Raw genomic sequence first — 23,109 nt, forward strand, 5'->3', positions numbered from 1 at the left:
ATATGCCATGAACACATGGCAGCTGTTACACAAGTGCGGTGCATAGTTATTGGCTCACTTACATGGTATGTGTTGGTGAACTGGGGGCGCGGTATATACTCATCCTATATTTGTCACCTAGTTGTTGCACATTAAGTTATGAAATGTCACTCAGGTGTTATAACATAACATGAGTGGGATATATTGATTGATTGTGTTTTTTGGTTAATTGTTGACGGAAGGGAGCCTGATAGACGGATCATTATTATTTCTTTTATGTTTCACAGATATTGTTACATCAATTGTCTATGATATTCCATGTATGACTTGTTGAACTGAGGTCTTGAGAAAGGTACAGCTTTGTACCGAAACGTCGACCATGAATATTAAATTCTTCTGTACTACTTGGATGTTCTGAAGATGAATAAATTGTGCATATTATTTTACACAGAGAGTGCATCCTTCCTTTGGAAATTCTATTTTGTATGTGGACTTACATGTCCGTGGAAGCACCCTGACATTGACATTTTTTTGCCGTGAGTGCAGGACTATCTTGGTATATATATATACATATATATATATATATACATATATAATATATTTGTACTATATATATATATATATATATATATATATATAGTACAAATTACCGGCACTCTCTAGGAATTAGAGCCATGTAGGTACTTGCTGGGGTGCTCACCCTGGGGTAATGTGCCCCTCCAAATATATGATCGTGAAAAAAGCGGCACTCCAAGTCTCTGACAGTTTGAACAAAATCTAGTGCTTTACTGTGCAACCTTTCAGGTGTGTCCTGATCACGGGGGGGTTGACCCCGAAACGTTGCACAGTAAAGCACTGGATTTTGCCTAAACTGTCTGAGACTTGGAGTGCCGCTTTTTTCACACACACACACAACTAATATATATACACACACACACAACTAATTGATGACATAGTAATAGGTGGTTCAGAGATGTACGGAATGCCGATATTGACGTAGATCGATTTGTTATTTTATTGAGAGAAGCCTTGCTCTACTGCATTTTTTCAGACCAGTGCTTCCAATATAATATATATTTAACACATGATTTTTAGATATTGACCCTATTAGCTCAGTCCAATTGGTGCTTAATTAGTGGTGTATGTAAGAAGTGGACCAGCAGGTACTGGTTGATGGACTAGCTGCATTTAAGGTTAATTATAGAGCACCATATAACAAATTCTTATCTAAGTGAAGCGCAAGGATTGTTGGATGCTAAGTAATTAACATGCTTAAAAAAATGTTTTTGTTTCATGGACAAACATCATATTTCATGGACTTTTGTCCATGTCTGACATAGATTTAAATTCTGTTTTATCTCTTTTCTTTTTTTTATTATAAATATACCTTGCATTGACTTTATCATATTTATTATAATATGTATAATATGCTGATTCAGGCGCTACTTCTTTGATGCCCATATCTTTTATTTGCTATGTATTATATTATCGGTTATTTTATATAATGTTAGTCTTTTTTTAAATGCCAATAAAAATTATTTAACCCAAAAAAATGAGTGTTGGAGCCACTTACTTTTACAACATCCTCATCTGAAGACTTGCACTCCACCAGTTCAGAAATATCCGTCACCGATCTATCTTCTTCAACTGAGACCACTTTAACTGGCAATGCCACTGTCTTTCCTGTAAGAATAGCAGTATTCAAAATTTCTGTGTCCTATAATGAAAGAAAATACAAAAGGTTAATGGAGTTCTTTTAAGGGATTGTTGGGTCAGGTATAATAATAATATCTACCTTGATGATATCTTGTTTATAGAAGCAAATATTATATCGTTGACACCCATGCCATTGCACTTTCACTTTGAAGTGTCTGCTATGAATACATTTAGATTACAGCTGTACCCCTGACCAATCCAGTCATTTTAACTGCTACTTTTTAAATCTCATTTTAAAACCTGCATGTATTGATAGCAACATAATGCTAACATCTGTGTAAAAATATCTAATTACATTTCCCAAATGTGAGACTAGATGGAAGGATTTGTAAGGTCATCTGGAACTAAACATATTTGCAAAAGTTGTTTTTCCATCCCAGGCACATTCAATTCAATTAGAATAGTTCATTTGGGAATGCATAATTAAAGGATGATTTATATTTTGTGGACAAGTTTCATTGTAATGTGTAAATATTTTGATAAAATTCTAATTCCTTGTGAAGGACAGTTTTCATTTACAACCATTCTCATCACATTACTCAGCAATAGTTCCTGATATACATGATTCCTGAAAAGAAACATAAAAGCAGGAAATTATGCATATATCTAGGCACATTAAACCCAGAAAAAAGTATCAGTTATTTTTTATTTCACTGATAAATTGATAATTATATAAGAGTGAGCCCTCTTTAGGGTTTGCTGATTCCTAGATCATAAATAATTATTACTCTTTACTATATAGTTCCAAGTTTTTACACAGCCCTATATAGAGTGATATATTGAACATATGGTAACATTCAATTACATTTTATATCCGTACTAAAGCTTACAGAAAATGATATGAGACAATGGTAATAAAGAGCCTATCCTGTATTATAAACCAGTCGCAAACATATTCACAAGAATTAACTTTATATTAATTGAACAATTAAGCACCAACCACCCAGCTAACTTCTGTGACTGCTATGACCAAAATGGTCAATGTATTAAAGCACATATGGAGTAAAATATCAATGCATTTCCCCTCTCTCCTTCATTCCTTCATACGTGCCCTCTCTGTGACGCTTTGTGGAGCGAAGCCTTGCATGCATGGTAATGAGATTAACCACAAGGATGGTATTGGAAACAAATGAAAACACATGGTGCCTCGCTTATCTGTAGGAATAATAAGAAAGCTTGGCAGTGTAATTACTAAGTCAGAACTTCCATGTAATCATGCCCTGCTGTTCAGCTTCCTGAATAAATCTATGGATGGATGATGTGTCATACCTGAATATAACGCACTATTCTTGTGGTGATATGTATTAATTGTAATAGGTTATGCTCCTTCACAAACAATGGCCCTATAAAACAATGGCCATCTGCGGCGGCTGGTCTGCGTGACCCCATGAGTCACTCAGCCAGCTGAGTGACCCACTGCATCCTTGGACGCAGCTTGGATCAGTAATGCATGCAGGAGACGTGACGCCTCCTGCTGCATTGCTCTGTTACAGCTATCGCTGCTGCTAACAATATCAGTAGCTGCGATAGCTCCTGCACCCTCTGCTGAATCACCCCCAATATACAATACCTTTATTCAGTTGATAAATGGATGGCAACATTAACAGATTGACAGAGTTAAGTCCAAATTAATAATGTAAAACACATTGTCAGTGTTCAAAATATTAAAGCGGCAATTCCTCTGTAGCCACTGATCATACCTGTGCTCATCTGAGTCTTGGCTACTGTACGATTAGTCAAAAATAAAAAAAAGGTCGACATTCAGAAGGTCGACTGGTTCTGAATGTCTACAGTAAAAGGCTGACATGGTCATTAGGTCAACCATCATTCTGTAGACATGTATTTAGGTCAACAGGGTTAAATGGTGGAAAGAGGTAAAAAGTTAGGTTTAGGGTTAGGCTTAGGTTCAGGGTTAAACTAAAATAGCTTAAAAAAATGTGTCGACATTTTAGTGTCGACATATTGCTTGGCGACCTTTTGACTATTTAACCCTGTCAACCTAAATACTTGTCTACCAAATGATGGTCAACCTAATTACCATGTCGGCTGTCAGGTCTGGATTATTTTTTGAACCCGGGGTGGAAGCAGGAGTAAATACAGAAACGGGTTTGCAGTATTGAAATGCAGCAGGTTTAATTGGATTATTAATATTAATGAAATGGTAGTAAACAAGTAACTGGCAGTAAATAAACAAGTCCGAGTGATGTGAGGCAGAAACAAATGTTTTGGCAGAAAAGCAAAGTCCAAATAGTGAGGCTGAAACAAATGTCTTGGCAGAAAAAACTAAATCCAAATAGTGAGTCTGAGAATCAATGGCAGGCAGATAAGCAGAAGTCCAATGGAGGGGTAACTGAGGAACAGAAGTCTGTATACTGGAGTGGGCTCTGAATCCGGAGAGCTGACAAAGTCATAACAGTGATGTAAGTATCGGGGTATGGCAGAGTAGATGTAGGTATACGGGAACAGCCTGAGGTGAAGACAGAGCAGGTAACGAGTCACGGCTGGAACTGCAAAACAAACGAGCTAAGGAGCACAGAGAACTCACAAAGCTATGCTGTGTATAGATTGCACTGGAACTAGAGGATGTGCTGAACAACCTTAAGTACAATGGGGAGGTGCATGATTGGTTGCTGAGAGTTCACACCGGATGCTCTGACCTAATAGGCCCATTCAGGTCACATGCCCAAAACCAAGATGGCAGCACCTAGCAGTCCCCAGTGCAACAGCGCTGCTCACCTATCACCATATGGCCTGTACCTTTTGAACATCCACACGCACCTCAAGCAAACTTCCAGATGTCAGCACCCCCACCAGTAGGACCGCGCCAATGCACCCACACAGGCAGAGACCGTGACTCACCAGGTAAAACAGCTCTGGACGTGACATCAGCCTTTCTACTAACAACATTCAGAATCAGTCGACCTTCAGGTGTCAACCCTCTGAATGTCGACTTTAATACTGTCGACCTTTTATACCACACCCCTGAGTCTTAACACTCAATGAAACATACAGTTTAGGGACATTTATAAATCATAAAAGCTGTGAAGTTCTTTCTGTGCACAAATGCAGCTACCTTTCCACCAAGCACATTGTAAGGAACACACCGATAGCACAGTCTTTGTAAGCGCACACATAATAGCAATCTGCTTTCCAGGTCTGTGACTTAAAAGTGTTGGGTGGAAACAATAGCCTACTGCTGCTTTCATATAACCTCAGTTTTCTTGCTTTGGTCAAAGTGCAACCAGACACCATATAAAAGGTGCAAAGTATCCCAAGAATAGGGATGTGATAATTCTAGTCTTGTTGTATGCACTCTCACACAAAGCAGAGGATAGTCTGTTGGTCGTAGCTTTTTTTTTTGAAGAACTAGGCATGACATTTGCTTGCAAATAGGTGAATTACTGTACATCTCCTTAATTAGCACCATAGCTGGGGCCCAGGTTGGACTAATGGTTATTCTAGCTGATTATCTCAAAGAATGGCCTCCCAAACCAGAGATAATTATCACAAATCGATAGGATTGCTTGCTCCTGTTGCAAGTACTTGTAGGAATAATATTCATTACAGAAAGACAAGCAGACTAACAAAATCCACCTGGGTCAGTGGCTATGAGACCTCACAAAGAAATGAACAAATTGTGTGAGAAATAGACATGAAATATTTATGAGCCAACAAATTGCAAAGCACACTGAGGGGATCATAATACAAAAAAATACATACAGTGGAATATACTGTAGTAGCAGGTTAAAATGGCCCTGCACAGGTGAGTTTACAATCTAAGAGGTTTGGCAACCACCGGATACATAAGGAAGTAGATTAGTATTTGTATTACAAGGCAGTTGCATTATATTAATAAAGCAGCCCTTGGTGACTGGCATGTTTGTGCAGCTACTGTACCATTGCAGCTATAGTTACCATTGCTACTTCATGTTTGAATTGGTGAAAATACAGCTCTAATTTTCAGAGGAACTTCCAAAACCCAACCGAGATATATGTGGGCGGAATGGATACTTTATAAAAGTATTACTCCTGTGGTGTGTGTATCCTGGTCTGATCCATAGCTTTTATAATGCCTCAGCATGTAGCAGGAGAAATTATACTCAATTTAGCTTCACTTTGTTCATTTTGATGTAAGACGATGAGTGGATCACCTTAGCATACACACTGTAATGCTAAATGCATACTAAGGAATGCCCTTGACCCACCTAACTTCTCCCACCCACTGGTGCACTCAGCTTTTACACTCCAGCAGATGCTTTGCAGCAGATCTAGACATACTTGCACAACAGATTGAGGCACTGATTCAGAGCCGGACGCTCTGACAGAGCGCTCGCTCTGAATCAGGGCCGTCCCTCTTACTTTTTGGAGCGGCCTCCTGGCCACTCGCATAGCTGTGGGTGACCACCCACAGCTATAGCGAGCGGCCAAAATGATGGTCGCGATGGTCAAGACCATCGCGACCATTGGGCTTGCGACGAGACCCTTGTGGTAGGGTCTCGTCTGCCGCAAGTACTGGAGTGCTTTTGGCTCTATCAGAGCCAAAAGCACTCCCACTGACATCACTAGTGATGTCAGTGGAGCCGGCCCCAGACGGTAGGCGTTCCCATGGGAACGCCTCCGTCTGGAGGCGTTCCCGGAGGCGTTTCCTCCGGGAACGCCTCCCCGGCATGCCCACCAAAGGGGGCGTGCTGTCAATCACCATCGACAGCACGCACCCTTTGGTGCGAGACCCATAACGACGGCTTGGCCGTCGTTATTCGGGTCTCGCGCATGTGCACGACGGAGCCGCCTCCGTTCTGCACATGCACACTTGGGCAACATCGACCCGCTTGCGAGCGCTCAGCGCTTGCGAGTGGGTCTGAATCAGGCCCTGAGTACGGGATCCTGGTGGTCAGAATACCGACAGCAGCATCCTGACAGCCAGAATCCCATTGCATACAGGTAAGTACCCCACCTTTCCCGCAGCCTAACCCTCCCCTCCTGCAGCCTAAGCCTAACACTTCCCACAGCCTATCCCTAGCCCTCCTTACCACAGCCTAACCCTAACTTTCCCTCCAGTGCCTAACCCTTACCCTCAGACTAATACCATCGGAATGTCAGCGGTCGGGATTCTAGAGCCTGGATTCCAACTGCTGTCAGGATTCCAGCGCCGGGGTTCTGACTGCCGGCATCCTGACTGCCGGGATGCCGACTACATCCTTGCACAACTAAGCGCCTGATATTGTATCAATAATTGTCTATTATTGACATAATTTATAGCATGTAGAAATATAACATATTACAATTAAGACATAACCACTACAATGTATTTGTGTATAAAACACCAGACATGCAATTATTAATTCATATTTTGCTTTTGCCTTATTAGTTTATGTTCTTTAACATATTATCAATTCTAAAGGCAAATGCGTTCTTCAAATGTACTAGATAATTAGTCAGAATTGAGGCTGAGAATACTTGGCAAAGGGTTAACAATACAAATGGCTAATTAGTATACAAATTTAATATATGCATGCCACTTACATTTACAGTCTCTACATAGGTGATTTCACCCGCGTTCAGTCAGCTAATAAAATTAATACCATGATAAGTGACACTAATATAAACAAAGCAAGGATGCTCCTTACATTGGAGCTTATGCTACTCCAAGGAATAATCCAATTAATTGTTAGCACTGGCATGTAGAGAATTGCCATTCACTTGTAGGCTCCAGAGCCATTCAAGTGGGACTAATTTAGGTACTAATTTATCATTAACTTAGGCAAAATGAGAAAGTGAAGAATAATTTGGTTACGGAATGACAAATCTCTATATTGCAACATGTCTATCAACTTTACTATTAAGATTTGTTTTTTGCATTTATGTATAAAAAGTAATTAGCAGCCACTTTCCACGATGAGAACAATAAGAAAAACATTCTCATACCCCTTTAACACCAGAGCTAAAACCTGGGTTATTTCAGGGTTAACCCGGGTAGCTTCTTGGTGTAAAAGGGGACAGGGTTGGATTCTCGGGTGGAGTGACCCGGCAATCCAGCCCAGGTAACTTGCAGGATTTAACACAGGAATGACCCGTGAAACCCTGCAGTGTAAATGGCGCGATCCGGGTCACGATGACCTGGAGCGCACTGCTTGACATCTCTCCAAGCGATAACTTCCACACCGGAAGAGCCGGGTCACTGCAGACTCGGCTCCGGTGTGAATGGCGCCGACTCGGGAATATCCTGGGTCAGCGCCCGCTAAATTATGGGTCTGATCTGGTTTGGAACCCTGTTCCATCCTCCGGGTCAGACCCGGAATTGAGGTATAAAAGCTGCTTTAAGAGAAAATATTTGTAATCACACAGAATTAAGATTTCAGCACCTTGGACAGCAGTACACTACATTTACTTGTGGGTAGCTGTAGCTGTATATAAAATATAAAGGGACTGATTCTGAGTTAGGAGCAAAGCAAAAAACGTGTGTGTCTTTAAACCTAGAACAAACCATGTAGCAATGCAAAAGGTGCAAATACATTTATTTTGGCATGTAGGGTAAATACTGTCTGCTTTTGCATGTAGCCCACAAATAGTGGACAGCATTATTTTTACACTGCAATTTAGATTTGCTTTTGGACATACCAGTCAAATATAAATCCCCCTGCACATTTTATATCTACTCCTGCTACATGGTTTAATCAAGGTTTTACCAAGATTCAAGGTTACTTGCTATTTTTTGCTTTGCTCCCAACTCAGAATTATCCCCCAAATTGTCTGTTACCCACACCAATGATTTCCAGCTCTAACTTTGACAGTGACAGCAGCATCAAACATAGAAGTCTCTATTTTAAATTATCTTGTTCATGGATAACCCATGTATTAATGTGCAAGGAGAGGACTACAAAATAGCAATGGCTAACAGTATTGAAAGACAAACAAAATACGAATCCATCATTGAAGGATTAAACTTTGATGATTGTGAGTAGGCCATTTCATGATATCACTTATAATGCTACTGTAGCCTCTTCAGCACCTTCTCTTGGACCTTACATAATCAGAATCCAGGTTTCACTAGCGGTTTTTGCTTTGACTTTATACTTAAGCTTGAGAACATACTGGTATACTGTTTGGCCTACTTAGTAGATAGTCTTCAGAATTATGACTTTTATTTATAGTTAGCATAAGGACAGCCAAATAAAATAGGCTTGAAATCAAGAGAACATGGCCTAAAGCTGTCTGCAATTTCCAGAGCCTGGCTCATGACATGGCGTCTTTGAAGTACACACAGTTAATATAAATGCATAGAGAAAAAATATATTTAAATTAACCAATGCTTTGATGTAGAATATTAGAATTGCCTGTGCTACTAAAATTCAATTACATTATCAGTTAATATTAAAACTTTTACTTATGCCACGAGAAAAAAAAATATCAAAAGAAAATATATGTTATATATACTGTATTTTTCTAAAGATCTTTTTTTTCATAAATTAGAAGAGAAAACATTGAAAGTCTTCCCAATAGTTACAAAAAAATGTGTTTTATTTTTATATTTGTATAGTATACTGTTGCTCTAACAGAGAATTTAAAAAATATTTAATCAAAGTCTTTAAGAATTTGGAAAGAAAACAATAATAAAACCATGTTTAGAGACTAAAAAAGTGGTTTTGTTTGATCATTAGGACAAACAGTGCCTTGGACACCTTACTAACTATTGCGCCAACTCTCACTTTCTATTTTATCCCTTTTCTTGCATAAAAACCGACATGTATTATGTAGATATTAGTATAACGTATTATTTCGAACAGATCTATCCTATCAATCCATATAACTCTACCAGAAAGCTTTGAATACCATCATTTAAAAAAAAACTGTATACTGTACTATTTTCTGGGGTAGATGTACTAAACCTTGGAGAGAGATAAAGTGGAGAGAGATAAAGCACCAACCAATCAGCTCCTAACTGCCATGTTACAGGCTGTGTTTTAAAAATGACAGTTAAGAGCTGATTGATTGGTACTTTATCTCTCTCCACTTTATTTATTTTGGGGTATGTTACAACTTTGCTATGGGGCCCAGTGATGTCCCTGATATCATACCTCAGGGAATGTTCCTCATCTTTGCTCCATAACTACAATCTGGCATTGGGAATTCTGAGTCCAAGGATTTGAAAACCAGAAAAGTACAGAGAGAATCCCGAACTCCAGATAAATTGGTTGTTCTTGAACAGAGTAGCAGGTCTTTAACTTATTATATTATAATTACTGCTTACTAGGAATATTGCTATAGTGCCCAGTAAAAACATGTATACAGGTAAAGGGATGGTGACCTGCAGGTTTCTGCAACTCCATTCATACCTGCTATTGCACCTGCAGTTGGGAGCTACAGTACCATAGCATCTCTTGGACACTGCATGCTCCATTTACTAGCATTCATTTGAATGCTCCATTGACCTCAACCTGGCCATAAGTTCAAGTGCTGGTTACCACACTGTGATGAAGTCTCACATGTGGTATTGCTAATGGTGTGTTACTGCCAGTGTGTAACCGGCTTTGGTAACTGGATAGTTTAATTTTTACTTCTTATTTTCAGAACTGAGATGAGGTCCTGGAGCATCTGCCTTTCAGGTTCGGGAGAGCAGCAATTTCTAATAAAGGCTGAAATCTAGTTCAGTGGAAAGACAAGTATTGGTATTTTTTATTATGACTTGCAGAATGTTTCTATGGTGACTCTATAACCTCCAGCGAATGGAATCATGTTACTACATACTGCTGAATGGCTTCCCTGTAGAGGAAAACAGTGCAAACCTAATTTAAAAGAATGATATTCAGAGACCCTTTGTCATTATCATAAATACAAACTGTAGGCTAGATTAGAGCTTGCTATATAAAGCAATGGACTATTATTTGTAGCATTTATTTGTATACAGTACCTATGCAATAATACAAAGCCAACATGGGGGCAAGGCCTTTCCCATCCCATCAATTTGTGTTATTATTTCAGAAAATAGGAGTTTTTAGACACCCATAATAGGTGCTCTTGTATAAATCTTGTCAAATGTCAAGTAGTGACATTTACACCGTAATATGCATTTATGGCTAGAAATCAGCAGCAATTGCTTTTAGTTGGCTAATATTTCAATGGAAAAGTAAAATTCTGTCCTCATTCGGCATGATTGCATTAAACAGCATTTACTGTACATAAGCTTGTGCTTTTAGCTGTTCTGTTTCCAGATGACCTAGGTTACAGTGAGGCAGGACATAGGAAGCTCAGGTTTTTGTTCAGAGGTGAGCAATGACTGCCTCCATGAGTGACTATGTGGTAATTAGCACTAATTATACAAGACAGAATGGTTGAAATCAGAAATTTCAATGGGAGGTTTGTCCACCACAATATAGAGTATTGGAATGGACTAGCTATAGTTGGGCCACTATCTGTAACTTGGAAAGTTTATTGTCACAGTATACATTTCATGCTAGCCGTCTCCCAGACTCCTGAATTTTGGGAAGTCCTACTGGATTAATATGTCAACCTTCTGGATCCCACTTCTTTTTTTTATGAAGTAGGGATGAAAATCTTGATGATACGTTTGGCATCATCAAGCGTCATCTCTGCTTTGAAAGGACACAACACACATCTTCATGCAGTGGTGCATGAATCCTGATTATGGACATCGCAACATTACAACACTGCTCCCCATTGCATGAGGATGAGGGGCAGGGTTTCATCAGGAAGATACTGTACTTTCCCTTAACCTACAGGAAAGGTTAATGAAGTAAACATGTATGATTCACCCATGGTTGCTTTGCTACATTTAACACAATGAAGTTTGTTAAGTAAGCACCAAATACAGAAGATGATATGTCCAATATTCTGTTCCAAAGTTATACGTGCCTGTAGTCTCATGCTCAGCTAAACCAGGATGAGCATTTGAACAGTGCAGACATTACATTTACCTATGATCCTAATATGTTTACTGGATAGCTGAGACTGCATCATGAGGGAAGCAGATTGGTATTAGGCATAATACGCAATGATTGTATTATCACTGGTGACTGTTTAAGATCCTGTAATGTTATAATAGATGCACTGAGGAATTCATCCATTTCAGCCAGTTTTTCTCAACCAAAAGGATCCAAAAGCTCAGCTCTCCGTTCCTCTGCAGTGTACAGATTTGGCATCTCAGGATGGAGTAATCTGTACTATGAAACCAAAAGGGAATCAGGGAAGTTGACTATTGCCCTGCTCTCTGTCTAGCACTATGCGCTTGCTCCGCCCTCTTTAGACCAGCATCCTTTGCAGCAGGTCTGATGTGACCTGCTTGTCTCAGATGTCGGCGCATGCACAGTGGGAAGAAGACATATTGGGCCTGATTCAGACCCACTCGCAAGCGGCTGTCCGCTCGCAAGTGGGTCGATGTTGTGCTCTGCGTATGCGCACGACGGCGGGAGCTCCGTCGTGCGCATGCACCAGACGCGACGAGCGAAGGACTTTCCTTCGCTCATTGTGTCTGATCAAAGGGGGCGTGCTGTCGATGTTGATTGACAGCACGCCCCCTTTGGTGGGCGTGCCGGGGGCGTGCCTCCCTGACGGGGGCAATCCCACGGGAACGCCTCCCGTCAGAAGCCGGCCCACTGACATCACTAGTGATGTCAGTGGGAGTGATTTTGGCTCTGATAGAGCCAAAATCACTCTGGGGCTTGCGGTTGAAAACCTCAACCGCAGGCTCCGGCTCACAGTTTCGATGGTCGCGATGGTCACGACCATCGCGGCCATCAAACTGCACGCTCGTATAGGCTGTGGGTGGTGACCCACAGCTATACGAGCGTCCAGGAGGACGCTCCATTTTTATGGAGGGCGGCCCTCATTCAGAGCGTGCGCTCTGCTCAGAGCGTATAGCTCTGAATGAGGGCCTTTGTCTGTGTCTTTGAGCTGCTTCCGGGGATTGCGGAGGGTCCATTTACCAGAGGACGTCACCAGGCAGCTATATTTACATGAATGACTACAAAACATTACTATATATCGCATTTATGTGATGTGATGTGATACAGTATATAGTGATATTTTTTGGGAGCCAGTTCATGTTCTACATGAATAGAGCCCATGTTGAGTGGTGTTTAACTTGAGCCCAAAAAATATATAATTTACAAGATGTAAATATGGGGATCCGGTCAATATACCGGTAAAGGGATGCAGGCGCTTACAATACTGGGGCCGGACTCCTGACACCTGTCAGAATCCCGGCACCGGCATTATGACTGCTGGTATCCCGAAAGTAAGTAGCGGGGTTAGTAGGAGGGTCAGGGGTTAGGCACTAGTGGGAGGGTTAGTCACAGGGGGGGAGGGTTAGGTTTAGGGTGCGGGGAGGGTAGGTGTAGGCACCGGGGAGGGAGGATTAGGGGAAGGAGAAGAGTTAGGATAACTACCGACAGGTATCGGTATCCTAACCCTGTCAGGGTGCTGGCGTCGGGATTTTGACCACTGGGATCCAGAGTGTCGGCATCCCTTACCCAACCCATCAATATGAAATACATGTGCTTGTAAAATACATGTGTAAAAACTTACACAATCTGTTATCATATTATTATTGCCATTTATATAATCATTATTGTTTAAGATTTATATAATGCCACCATCTTATGCATCCATATTATTGGATCATTATTGATCTAACACACAAGTGTGTACACATACAGTATGCTTAAAATTATTAACTTACTGTACCAGTATGTTTTTGGAGTATGTGATGAAATCAGAACTGTAGGAAACTCACACAGACACTGGGAGAACATATAAACTACACAGAAAGGGTGGTCAGTTGAACTTGTGACCCCAGTGCTGTGAGGCAGCAATACTAACCACCGTGTCACCATACTGCCTCCGTAGTTTATACTTATAGTCTAACAAATGATAACGTTGTGAGTTATCTCATCTACGTGTGCCACAGTATATGATAAAATATAGTATAATTTTTAAGGGCAGAAAATACCTCTAAACAATTGGTCCACTGCATAATATTGTGTCTAAGGTTCTGTTTTCATAGTGTCTTTTCTTGGGTCTATTCATCACTTAATTTCTACAAAAGCAGGTGAAGATTAAGAATTTCACTTATTTTTGTAGAAATTATTGTAAGTGTCAGGGTAATTCATCATTCATGTAACACAGGAGATATCACTGATATCTCCTGGTTACAATTCTCCCCCGATAATTTTCACAGTCCACATACTATAGTATGGGGATGTGGAAATTATGTAATTCATCAAGTTCTGAAAAAGCATTTTTTTGGGTACTTGACAGTGATACTGTACACCCGATACAGCAGAGGGATCTGAAAAGATCCTTCCCTGCTGTGTCTCCTCACCTTCTTGCAGCCACCCTCCTGGCTCCTCGAGCTCTCCTGTCAGCCGGGAGCAAGGGAGAGGGCACAGCAGCGGTGGCAGCGGCGAGGGTCTGACTCAGTGGGGCTGCAGGTCTGAGTGGGGGTCACAGACTCCTGTGGCAGCTGCAACCCAGCGGTATCAGGGGGTGGCGGTCAGGGGGCAAGCAATGAGGTTGGCTGGGAGGGGGGAGCGAGCTAACAAGTGGGCAGAGGCTTCTGACTCCGTCTTTTCTCCTGTAGCTTCCTGTCTCTTCGCAGCCTGTCTTTAAGCTGAGAAGAGAGAGTGAAGACTGCAAAGAGACACTATATAAAAATATATAGGACAGCAAGTTTATTAGTAAATGTAATTATTTTGCCCTTTGCTCATTTTTTGTTATAACTTAGCTTCATTAAAGTCTCTTTCACTGTGTTTGTCATAACATAACTCTGGCACGTAGTCCAGGAACAATCATGTTTCCCCTCTGGAATCAAATCAGAGCCAAGCAAGAACACAGGACTCATATTCAGCTTTCTTTCCTGCTATTCACTCTAAGAACTATCCTGCAGCACTGCTGTAGAATATGTAGTGCAAACTTAAATTATTTCATAATTCATATTTACTTCCAGCTAACTACCGTAGCACAGCCTGAATTAATTAGCTACGTTTGAAAGTGCAAACAAGCTAAATACGATGACAAGGAAGGGAAAGCTATATAATCTTTGAAGGATTGCAGCATAAATAAAAATTAGCCTCGAGACAATGTTAATTACACTTCTTCCATTACAAGTTAGGTAATTGAAGTGTTCTTGCTACAGCAAAGAGCTTGGCTATTCCAAAAGGAAAATGTTAAGTTTTATGCACTAATTAAGGTATGGGGCGATTATAATGTGTATGACAGATACAGATATATGATGCTAAGAATGTATTTATTTAGGTAATAGATAGCAGACATGTTTTGAGTCAGACAGAGCTACAGTCTATATAATCAGGATGATGTGTATTAGAAAGTAGGAAGATTTAGTGGTTGCCAAGCTGACGTGCCAGGTGATTTTACTAATGTTCATTCATTAGTTGCTGGTGAGATGTTAATACAAATACGAGCAGAGGGTCAAATGATTTGTGCAGCTGGGCCACTTGCCAAGAAATGAAATTGCCCTTGAAATTTAAAAATTGACCATTATCAACACTATAATTGTAACATCTTCACAACCCATATCAACACAAGCACCAGTTTCAGGAATGGAATGAAGAGTATTTTGCCTTGAACAACATAATATCAGTTAACAAATTAATTAAAGGCTCCTTGCCTGCAATATTGACCTGAATGTGAGTTCTGGAAGACCCTCAAAAGGAAACATTAAAAGTAACTGGCACCTCAGGATAACAGTTATATGCCAGACACTGTTTGTGATGCATTTTCACTATATTCATTCATGCCAGTATGTGCATTTTAGCTTGTTCATGTTCTGTATATGTTACCAAAATTGAAATGTGTTATCTTCGTTCATAGGTGGTAACTTTACAGATCAGCAATTTGCTCTTGAAGATGTTGCTGTGCAGTTTGCTTGGATCCTTCATGAGATCTTGTTGACATGGAGTGATGGTATTTGAACTAAGAACTTTGTTGTTGCAGTACTGTACTCCCCCCAGAGGTGCTGTTGTATCTAGGGTTCTTATTTTTTTTAAACTCTGGCTCTCCCAGCAATGGTCAAATAATTCTTAAATACATGCGGTCCACAGATGCAGTTCCACATTTCCTGTTCTTGCAAATCTTGTTACCTGTGGTCTACACATTGTTTTCTGCAAATTGTGTTCAAACATGCCTTGCTTAAAACTATTGCTAGATTATCCAGCTACTTCAGCCTAGTCATCTACATATTTGCAAGAATTGCCAAAACACTCAGCCGCTTCAACCTATTTACCTGCAAAGTTTTTTTTTACATTTGTCAGAATAATAAGATGTTTCAGCTTTGTTACCCACACAGCTAATTTACAAGCATTGCCAGAATATTCAGCTACTTTAGTTTTGTTACCTGCAGTTTATTACCTAAACTGCTTGTTTACAACCATTGAGAAAATATCCAGCTACATCAGCCTTGTTACCTGCACATCTTATTTACAAGTGTTGCCAAAATATCTAGCTATTTTGATACCTGTGTGCAATTTTCAGTTAATGTGACTTGCCAACAGGGTGCAATCTTAATCTGCAGTGACTTTGCCACCAGTGTGTAATCTTACACTAATGTGAGCCTGCCAGCAGTATGTAATCTTTAGGTAGTTAGTACCCAAAAGTGTGCTCTCTTCAGCTACTGTGACCCACCATTAGTGTATAATCTTCTTTACCACCAACCCATATTCTGCAGATACTAGGGGGTAAATTTACAAAAAGTGAGAGTTTTTAGAAATGAGTTTTAAAAGTGATGTTGCCCATAGCAACCAATCAGATTCTAGCTATTATCTTCCAGAAGGTGCTAGTTACATGTTAAGTAGAATCTGATTGGTTGCTATGGGCAACATCACTTTTAAAACTCACTTCTAAAAACTCTCACTTTAGTAAATTTACCCCTAGGTTTGCCACCAGTTTGTGATATTAAACTGCTGTGATTTTGACATCCTTGTAGAATCTTTACTACTGTGACTCTGTTACCAATGTGCAATCCTCAATTACTGCAACTCTATCAATCTGAAATCATCAATTTTTGTGACGCTTTTTTTGCTATTAGTTTGCAATCCCCCTTCCTGTGACTCTATTCCCATTGTGATCTACTCCGCTTCTGCATCTTTTACATGTGTACAACCCTGATTTTCCTCTCCAGACTTTAATTGCCAACCACTGTGCATTCCTGCATATTTTAAGTTCAATAATGTTTGACATACTTTCATCAATCTCTGATGTGTAACACAATTCCTGAAAGTCCTTACACATGTCTTAATCCTGTAATCAATTAAAGGAGGTGTCAGTCTTTTTAAGATACTCAGTCTCACAAAATCATGCCTGACCAACAGATTTTCCTGCTGTGAAAAGAGCTAAACATTCCTTTTCATATTGTCTGTATTTCAATTTTGACTACTCCTCTTGACTATGCTGTTATGCACCTGCTCTGACCTTGGTCAATTTTACAACTTTGCATCACTCCTACCTACTCATGATCTTGGCAAGACTTATCTTTTGGTAATGTCTTGTTTAGGCATATGTATCAGTATAAAATACACATTTTCCAACATATACAGTATCTCTTTATTACCCTTTCACATTAGATATAAAAGAGCTTTATGTTTTCTTGACATTATAACAGAATAAAACATCTATGCCACACTGCCACAGCTTGTATATCTCTTAACAACTGAGAGGTATTAGTCAATTATAATGAAGTAGAGCCAGCCAGGGAGCATGATCAAACACTGCCTCTAGCTTTGTTAGAATTTCTGATTACATATGACTTAAGAAAACCTAAAGAATATATAACAGAGACACAAAATGGGGAAACATTTAAGGAGAGCTTGACCACTAATTATGACCAGTACACATATCAGAGATGGAACTTTATAAATGATTATCAGAGTTGTGGTTTTTAGAGGTGATCCCCAGTCTCCATTGGTGGAACATCAAACCATGGCACACTCTTTCTTAATGCAGTTCCTATGAAATCAGACTGAATTTCTTGGTGGGCTGTAGCAGAACCTCTGTCACTAAAGACTGGAATTATGATTATCTATTTTTGAACTACATGCATAGTAGAGCCCTGCTTTGCCTTGAACCAGAGCTGCCACTACTCTCATCATTCCATAACCAATTTCTGCTATGGGGCCCAACAATGGAATGTTACAACCCTGGTCCCTGACACATCTTTTTTTCCAACACTGTAATTGTCTTGGAATGCACTTGTATAATATTTGCGAATGGAAAAGTTACTGCATAGGCAAACGCAGGGGGGGTTTCCGGTTGCCTGGAAACCCCCCATCCTAACCCACACCATGATGACCACAATAGAAATAGCATATAATAATGAAGTTGCATGTTTTTGAGATCCCCTCAGTGTCACAAATTAAATAATTAGCACCACCTGTTGATCTTTTAAAATGTGTCAGCCAGTAATTAATATACTTGTGCGCAAACTAGGAGATCTAGAAAACATGCACTGTTATGGATGCACTTATATAGACCATGTTTAGGGTCAATTATTAATACTGTATAATAATACACTATCTATTACATAAGGATACCAATCTGAAAATTTTTGTCCAGGGCACTGCAATATTCTTTTTCGCCCCCCCCCCCCCCCCCCTCCGATTCCCGAACTTGATACTTGATCTGGAATGGAGCCCACATCTGAAATATTAACATTCAGCTCAGACAGGATGGCCCTACTTCCGCATACAATGGCATAATGTGATTGCTAGTCCTGTCTATGTCAGAATTATTACATACCTTTGTATGACGTATATTATAGCTGGTTAAGTTCTGATCGCAGTGGAGTCTTCACGCACGTACGATGCATAGTCATGCACAGAGCGCAACAATCGGCAGATTGCGTACATAATCGCAGTTGTGACCAGTAATGAATCAGGCCGAGTGTGCATTAACATCAAAATCCATGGTTTCTTTTGTCTGTGCTAACTACTCAAGATTTTGGTCTCTGTTTTATTTGCCTCAGATTTTCCTGGCAGGGCAAGCTGCTTTAAATGTTTAATAATGGGGTGTATTTTACAGCTGTGTAATGTGCTACTAATGTCAGGAAGTGATCATTCTTTAGAATGATTTTAGCGACAAATTTTATTGCATGAGATAAAAAGTTATATTTTATTATTTAAGTTGTGACATTTAATTTACGGAAAAAAAGAATGTCCTGTCTAGAAGTGCAATACCTGACCAGCAATGCATTTTAATAACTCTCCTCCTACAGTCACATTTCCATGTCTCCTTTATTACTGGCAACATTAATAGTCAGGAGAAGCCGACACATCCTGTTGCATTATTTTCAAAGGTTAAAGTTATCAAAAGAAGTGTGGAGAAATGATCATAGAGAGAGGCAAGGGGAAACAGGATATTACTACAACTTATTACTACAAGTTGTCCTGGATGACAAAATTAAAGTGAACCATGCTGATTAATGCACCTTCATAACGCAGAGGTTATCTTCTGCTAATGCAAGTACAAAATCCCCAGTAAGTCATGCTCATCACTCTTTAAGAGGAGGTTTTGCATGCACAGTACTGTTGAACATTGAACATGCACTCTGTGACAGTTTGCCACCTAGCTTGGAAGAAACAGCAAACATTACAGACCACTACCACCCACAACACTGTGCTCTGTACTAGAAGAATACTGAATAAAATAGGGCTCTGACTTCCATTAATAAGACAGGTCTATCTCTGCAGAGGTGTGCATCCAGCTGTGTGAAGGGCCGGCTCGAGGGCTATTCCAGCAGAGCGGCCACACAATGGGGCCCCAGTGGCCATGGATGGATCAAAACTGGTGGGACTAGTGGCAACTGCAGCGTCCAGCGCAACATCAGTTCTAGCTTCAGGCCTAGGCAGCACTGGGCTTTTCCGAGCAGCTCAAACGTGGGCCGAGCTGTGACCTACAGAGACACACAATGGTGTGACATCGTAGGCCATGCACCCGCCCGTACAGTGCTCTGCAGTGATTTATGGGCTGATTCAGGGGTGTACACTAATGCTACCGCAGCTGCAAATTTGTATGCAGCAGCTATGCATTAATATGCAAATGTTGCAGTTGCCGGGATATGTATTGAGATACCCACATCGCACATTCAAGCGACTGTGTACAAAGATGAAGCTCAGCCGCAGACCAGTCGATTATCAGACTACTAAGTAGCTTTATGGTCGCACAGAATGGCCACCGAAACTGAGGAGCTGGAGGCATTTTCAATGCATACGGGATCGTAGTAAGAGGTGAAACACACCCCGAAACAGTCGCAACACACCTACGTTTGATTCGCCACCTCCCCGCTGCCGGCCACAAACGGTCCCTGCCTGTCAATCACTTTGCAAATAAATCCTCACTGCAAGTGACACTGGTATTGACATTTGACGGATGTACAATGCGGCGCATACTACTGATAATTGCACAACTGCATCCATCTCTGAATCAGGCCTGTAGTCACTTAAGCTTTAGCCCCAGCTGGGTGCCAGTGCTGCTCACGGTTGAGGTAGGAAGGGACTGGGACAGGCTCGGATTAGGCTGCTGGGGAATCGGGTATTACCCCTGTGGGCCACACTAAGTTGTGAACATGCCCCTTTCTGGGGCTTAGTGGGCCACGAACAGGGGTGTACGCTGCCGGATTAACAATAATGGAGCAGGAGCTCTACTGCACCAGACCCATGCCAATTCAGCCCCCAGCCATAGAAAGCATCGCCCCAGGGCCAATGAAGCTCCGCCCACTTGTGGGAGGCCACAGCTCCGCCCACTCACAGGAGCCAGAAGCTCTGCCCACTCGCGGGAGCCAGCAGCTCCTACCGTTTGCCTCCCACAGTCCTCCATCAGCAAAAGAGCTGACATTTGGAGACTGCAGTGGACACTAGAATTATGAAAAAAGTGGAGAAGCAGAGGCTAAGCTGCCTACAGAAGTATGGACAAGGGACATTCCGAGCAGAGCAATACCACATGGTAAGTGTAATATCTGGAGCTGCCCTGTCTGCTCTGTGTTAGTGTGAGCTTTCTCTGGGGCTGTGTGTACGTTTTATATAGATATAGATATGTATATGTGTACGTTTTATATAGATATAGATATGTATATGTGTCTATATGTATGTGTATACAGTATATATTTATGTATATATATTATATATGTGTGTGTGTGTATGTATGTATACAGTATATGAGTACCGTTGGTGGCTAATGTGGGCCCCACTATTTCAGAGCCCAGGCCACCAACACTGACCACCCGCCCACTGCACACGAAAAGAATTTGTGCTACACCGAGCACAGAACCAGCTGCAGCTGCCACTGTCTCTGAAGCGCTGAAAGTTCCTGACTTGTGTTTGACTACAGTGCGTATTTTCAATAAATGATTCCACGCAGCAGCATCATGGGACGCTTGATGGCAGAAGCTGAGAAATACTGATTTGTATTATAATCGTTTTAATATTGGCAATATATATTTTTACTACAAATTGCTATGTTTTATTCAAATAATATATCTTAACACCTACATTAGCACTTTAGGAATATTTAGGTTCATATTTATCAATTATACCCCTTTCAGACATACTGAGATTCCCGGGATTTTGGCCTGCCTCGGCCAAAATTCCAGGGTCTCATGTCTGTGAGAAAGGTACCTACCCACCCCTGCAATCGACCAGGGTATTTCCCGGGACTTAAGTCCCGGGAAGACTACCCTGCTCTAGTGTGAATGGTGCAACCTGGGGATTTTACTCCCGGGCTGCACCAGGCAGTTTCTGATTGGCCCTGGCTCCGACTGAGCCACCGGGGAGGCGGCACCAGCGGTGGTAACAGTGCCCCCCTTCCCTTACTCAGCGCTGGCAGCACTGAGAGCAGCGACCCCCCTGTACCTGTAATTACCGGCGGTAGCAGCGCCGCTGGTAACAGCGCCCGCACCTCCCCCTTCCCATACTCAGCGTCAGCAGCACTGAGAGCAGCGCCCCCCTGTCCCTATAATTACCGGCAGTAGCAGCGCCGCTAGTAACAGTGCCCCCGCACCTCCTCCCCTTCCCATACTCAGTGCCGGCAGCACTGAGAGCAGCGCCCTCCCCTGTCCCTGTAATTACCAGCGGTAGCAGCGCCACCGGTAACAGCGACCGTACCTCACCCCCTACCCATACTCAGCGGCGGCAGCATTGAGATCAGCGGCTCTCTGTCCTCAGCTCCAGCGGGGGAACTTTCCAGCTGTCACCAGGCAGAAGTGGAGGGAGAGATTACAGCCTCCCCGTATTCTCACTGCTGCACGGAGCTGCGCTGGGAAACTACAGGTACAGGGAGACTGCTCTGCTCTTTCACACATGCTGCATACAGGAGAGGGGCTGGGGGGGGAGAAGGGGAGTAGGAGCAGATATTTTCAGTGACCTGTCCCTCTGTCACTTTCCCCACCTGTCTCTCTGTCACTTTCCCCACCTGTCCCTGTCATTTTCCCCACCTGTCCCTCTGTCACTTTCCCCACCTGTCCCTCTGCGCCTTACCGTCCACTTTAATAAAACTGTCTAAAACTCACAAAAGCCCTGCTCTTGTCTGAAAGGGGTCTACCCGGGAATTTCCCGGGTAGACAGTGTAGTGTGAAAGGGGGGTCTAGACCAAACACCCGGGATTTTTCACAGGAGAAATTCCCGGGTCTGAGCAGGAAATTTCCCGGGTTGTAAGTCTGAAAGGGGTATTATTGGGTTTTAGACCTGATAATTGATATTTATTATAATTTCTATTTGCAGTAATAGAATTTATTTACTGCCTGAATGTTTAATAAAACACATGCAGGGACAGGGATTCCGAAAGGAGCCCATTTCTGCAATGTATTAGCAGTGAAGCAGTGAAGTGATCGCATTAGCGGTAAACTCCCTACTATATTGGGACCCCCGGCACTCTACTGCGCATGCGTGGTGAGGAATCGTCTCCCAGTCAGTTTTACAAATTGAAGCCCAAAGGTTACAGTGAGTAATGCCATCAGATGGTGTTAGCTACCAGGACCAAACTCTAGAATGGTAAACCTGACAGTTTTGCAGCCCCCATTGAAACCTATGGGGGCTGCGGCTGCTGTCAGACATATCTGCTGCTGTACCTCCTTTATACATATGGCTGATACTTAATATTTGCAGGTATTCTACGAAAGCGTGTGTTTATATATATATATATATATAAATATATATATATATATTATGCAAGTATACCAGGTCTTTTAGCGACTGACGTAGGAAGTGTGAATCAATGAAAATGTGCAAATGTATTAGTAATGTGATACATAAAACATATAGTGGTATAAAATAACAATTTAATATATGACAACACTGATACATAAACACAGAGTAGTTGAGTCTTATTTCTATGATGATTTTTAGAGGGGCTCAGTAAGTGCAACAGGTGAGGTTTTCAAAGTGCAACGTGCTAATA

General features: G+C 41.4%; 1 protein-coding gene across 1 annotated transcript in view; it reads right to left on the minus strand.

Moving 5' to 3' along the window:
* TMEM132C (transmembrane protein 132C) overlaps positions 1-23,109 on the minus strand; it is a 594,252-nt gene that overhangs the window by 48,556 nt on the left and 522,587 nt on the right. The window contains exon 5 of the mRNA XM_088482165.1: positions 1,553-1,696. Coding sequence (XP_088338291.1) covers positions 1,553-1,696 — 144 coding nt within the window. The remainder of the gene's footprint in view (positions 1-1,552; positions 1,697-23,109) is intronic.

The sequence above is a fragment of the Taudactylus pleione genome, unplaced genomic scaffold (genome assembly GCF_031769625.1).
Source record: "Taudactylus pleione unplaced genomic scaffold, aTauple2 ptg000282l, whole genome shotgun sequence".
Taxonomy (NCBI): domain Eukaryota; kingdom Metazoa; phylum Chordata; class Amphibia; order Anura; family Myobatrachidae; genus Taudactylus; species Taudactylus pleione.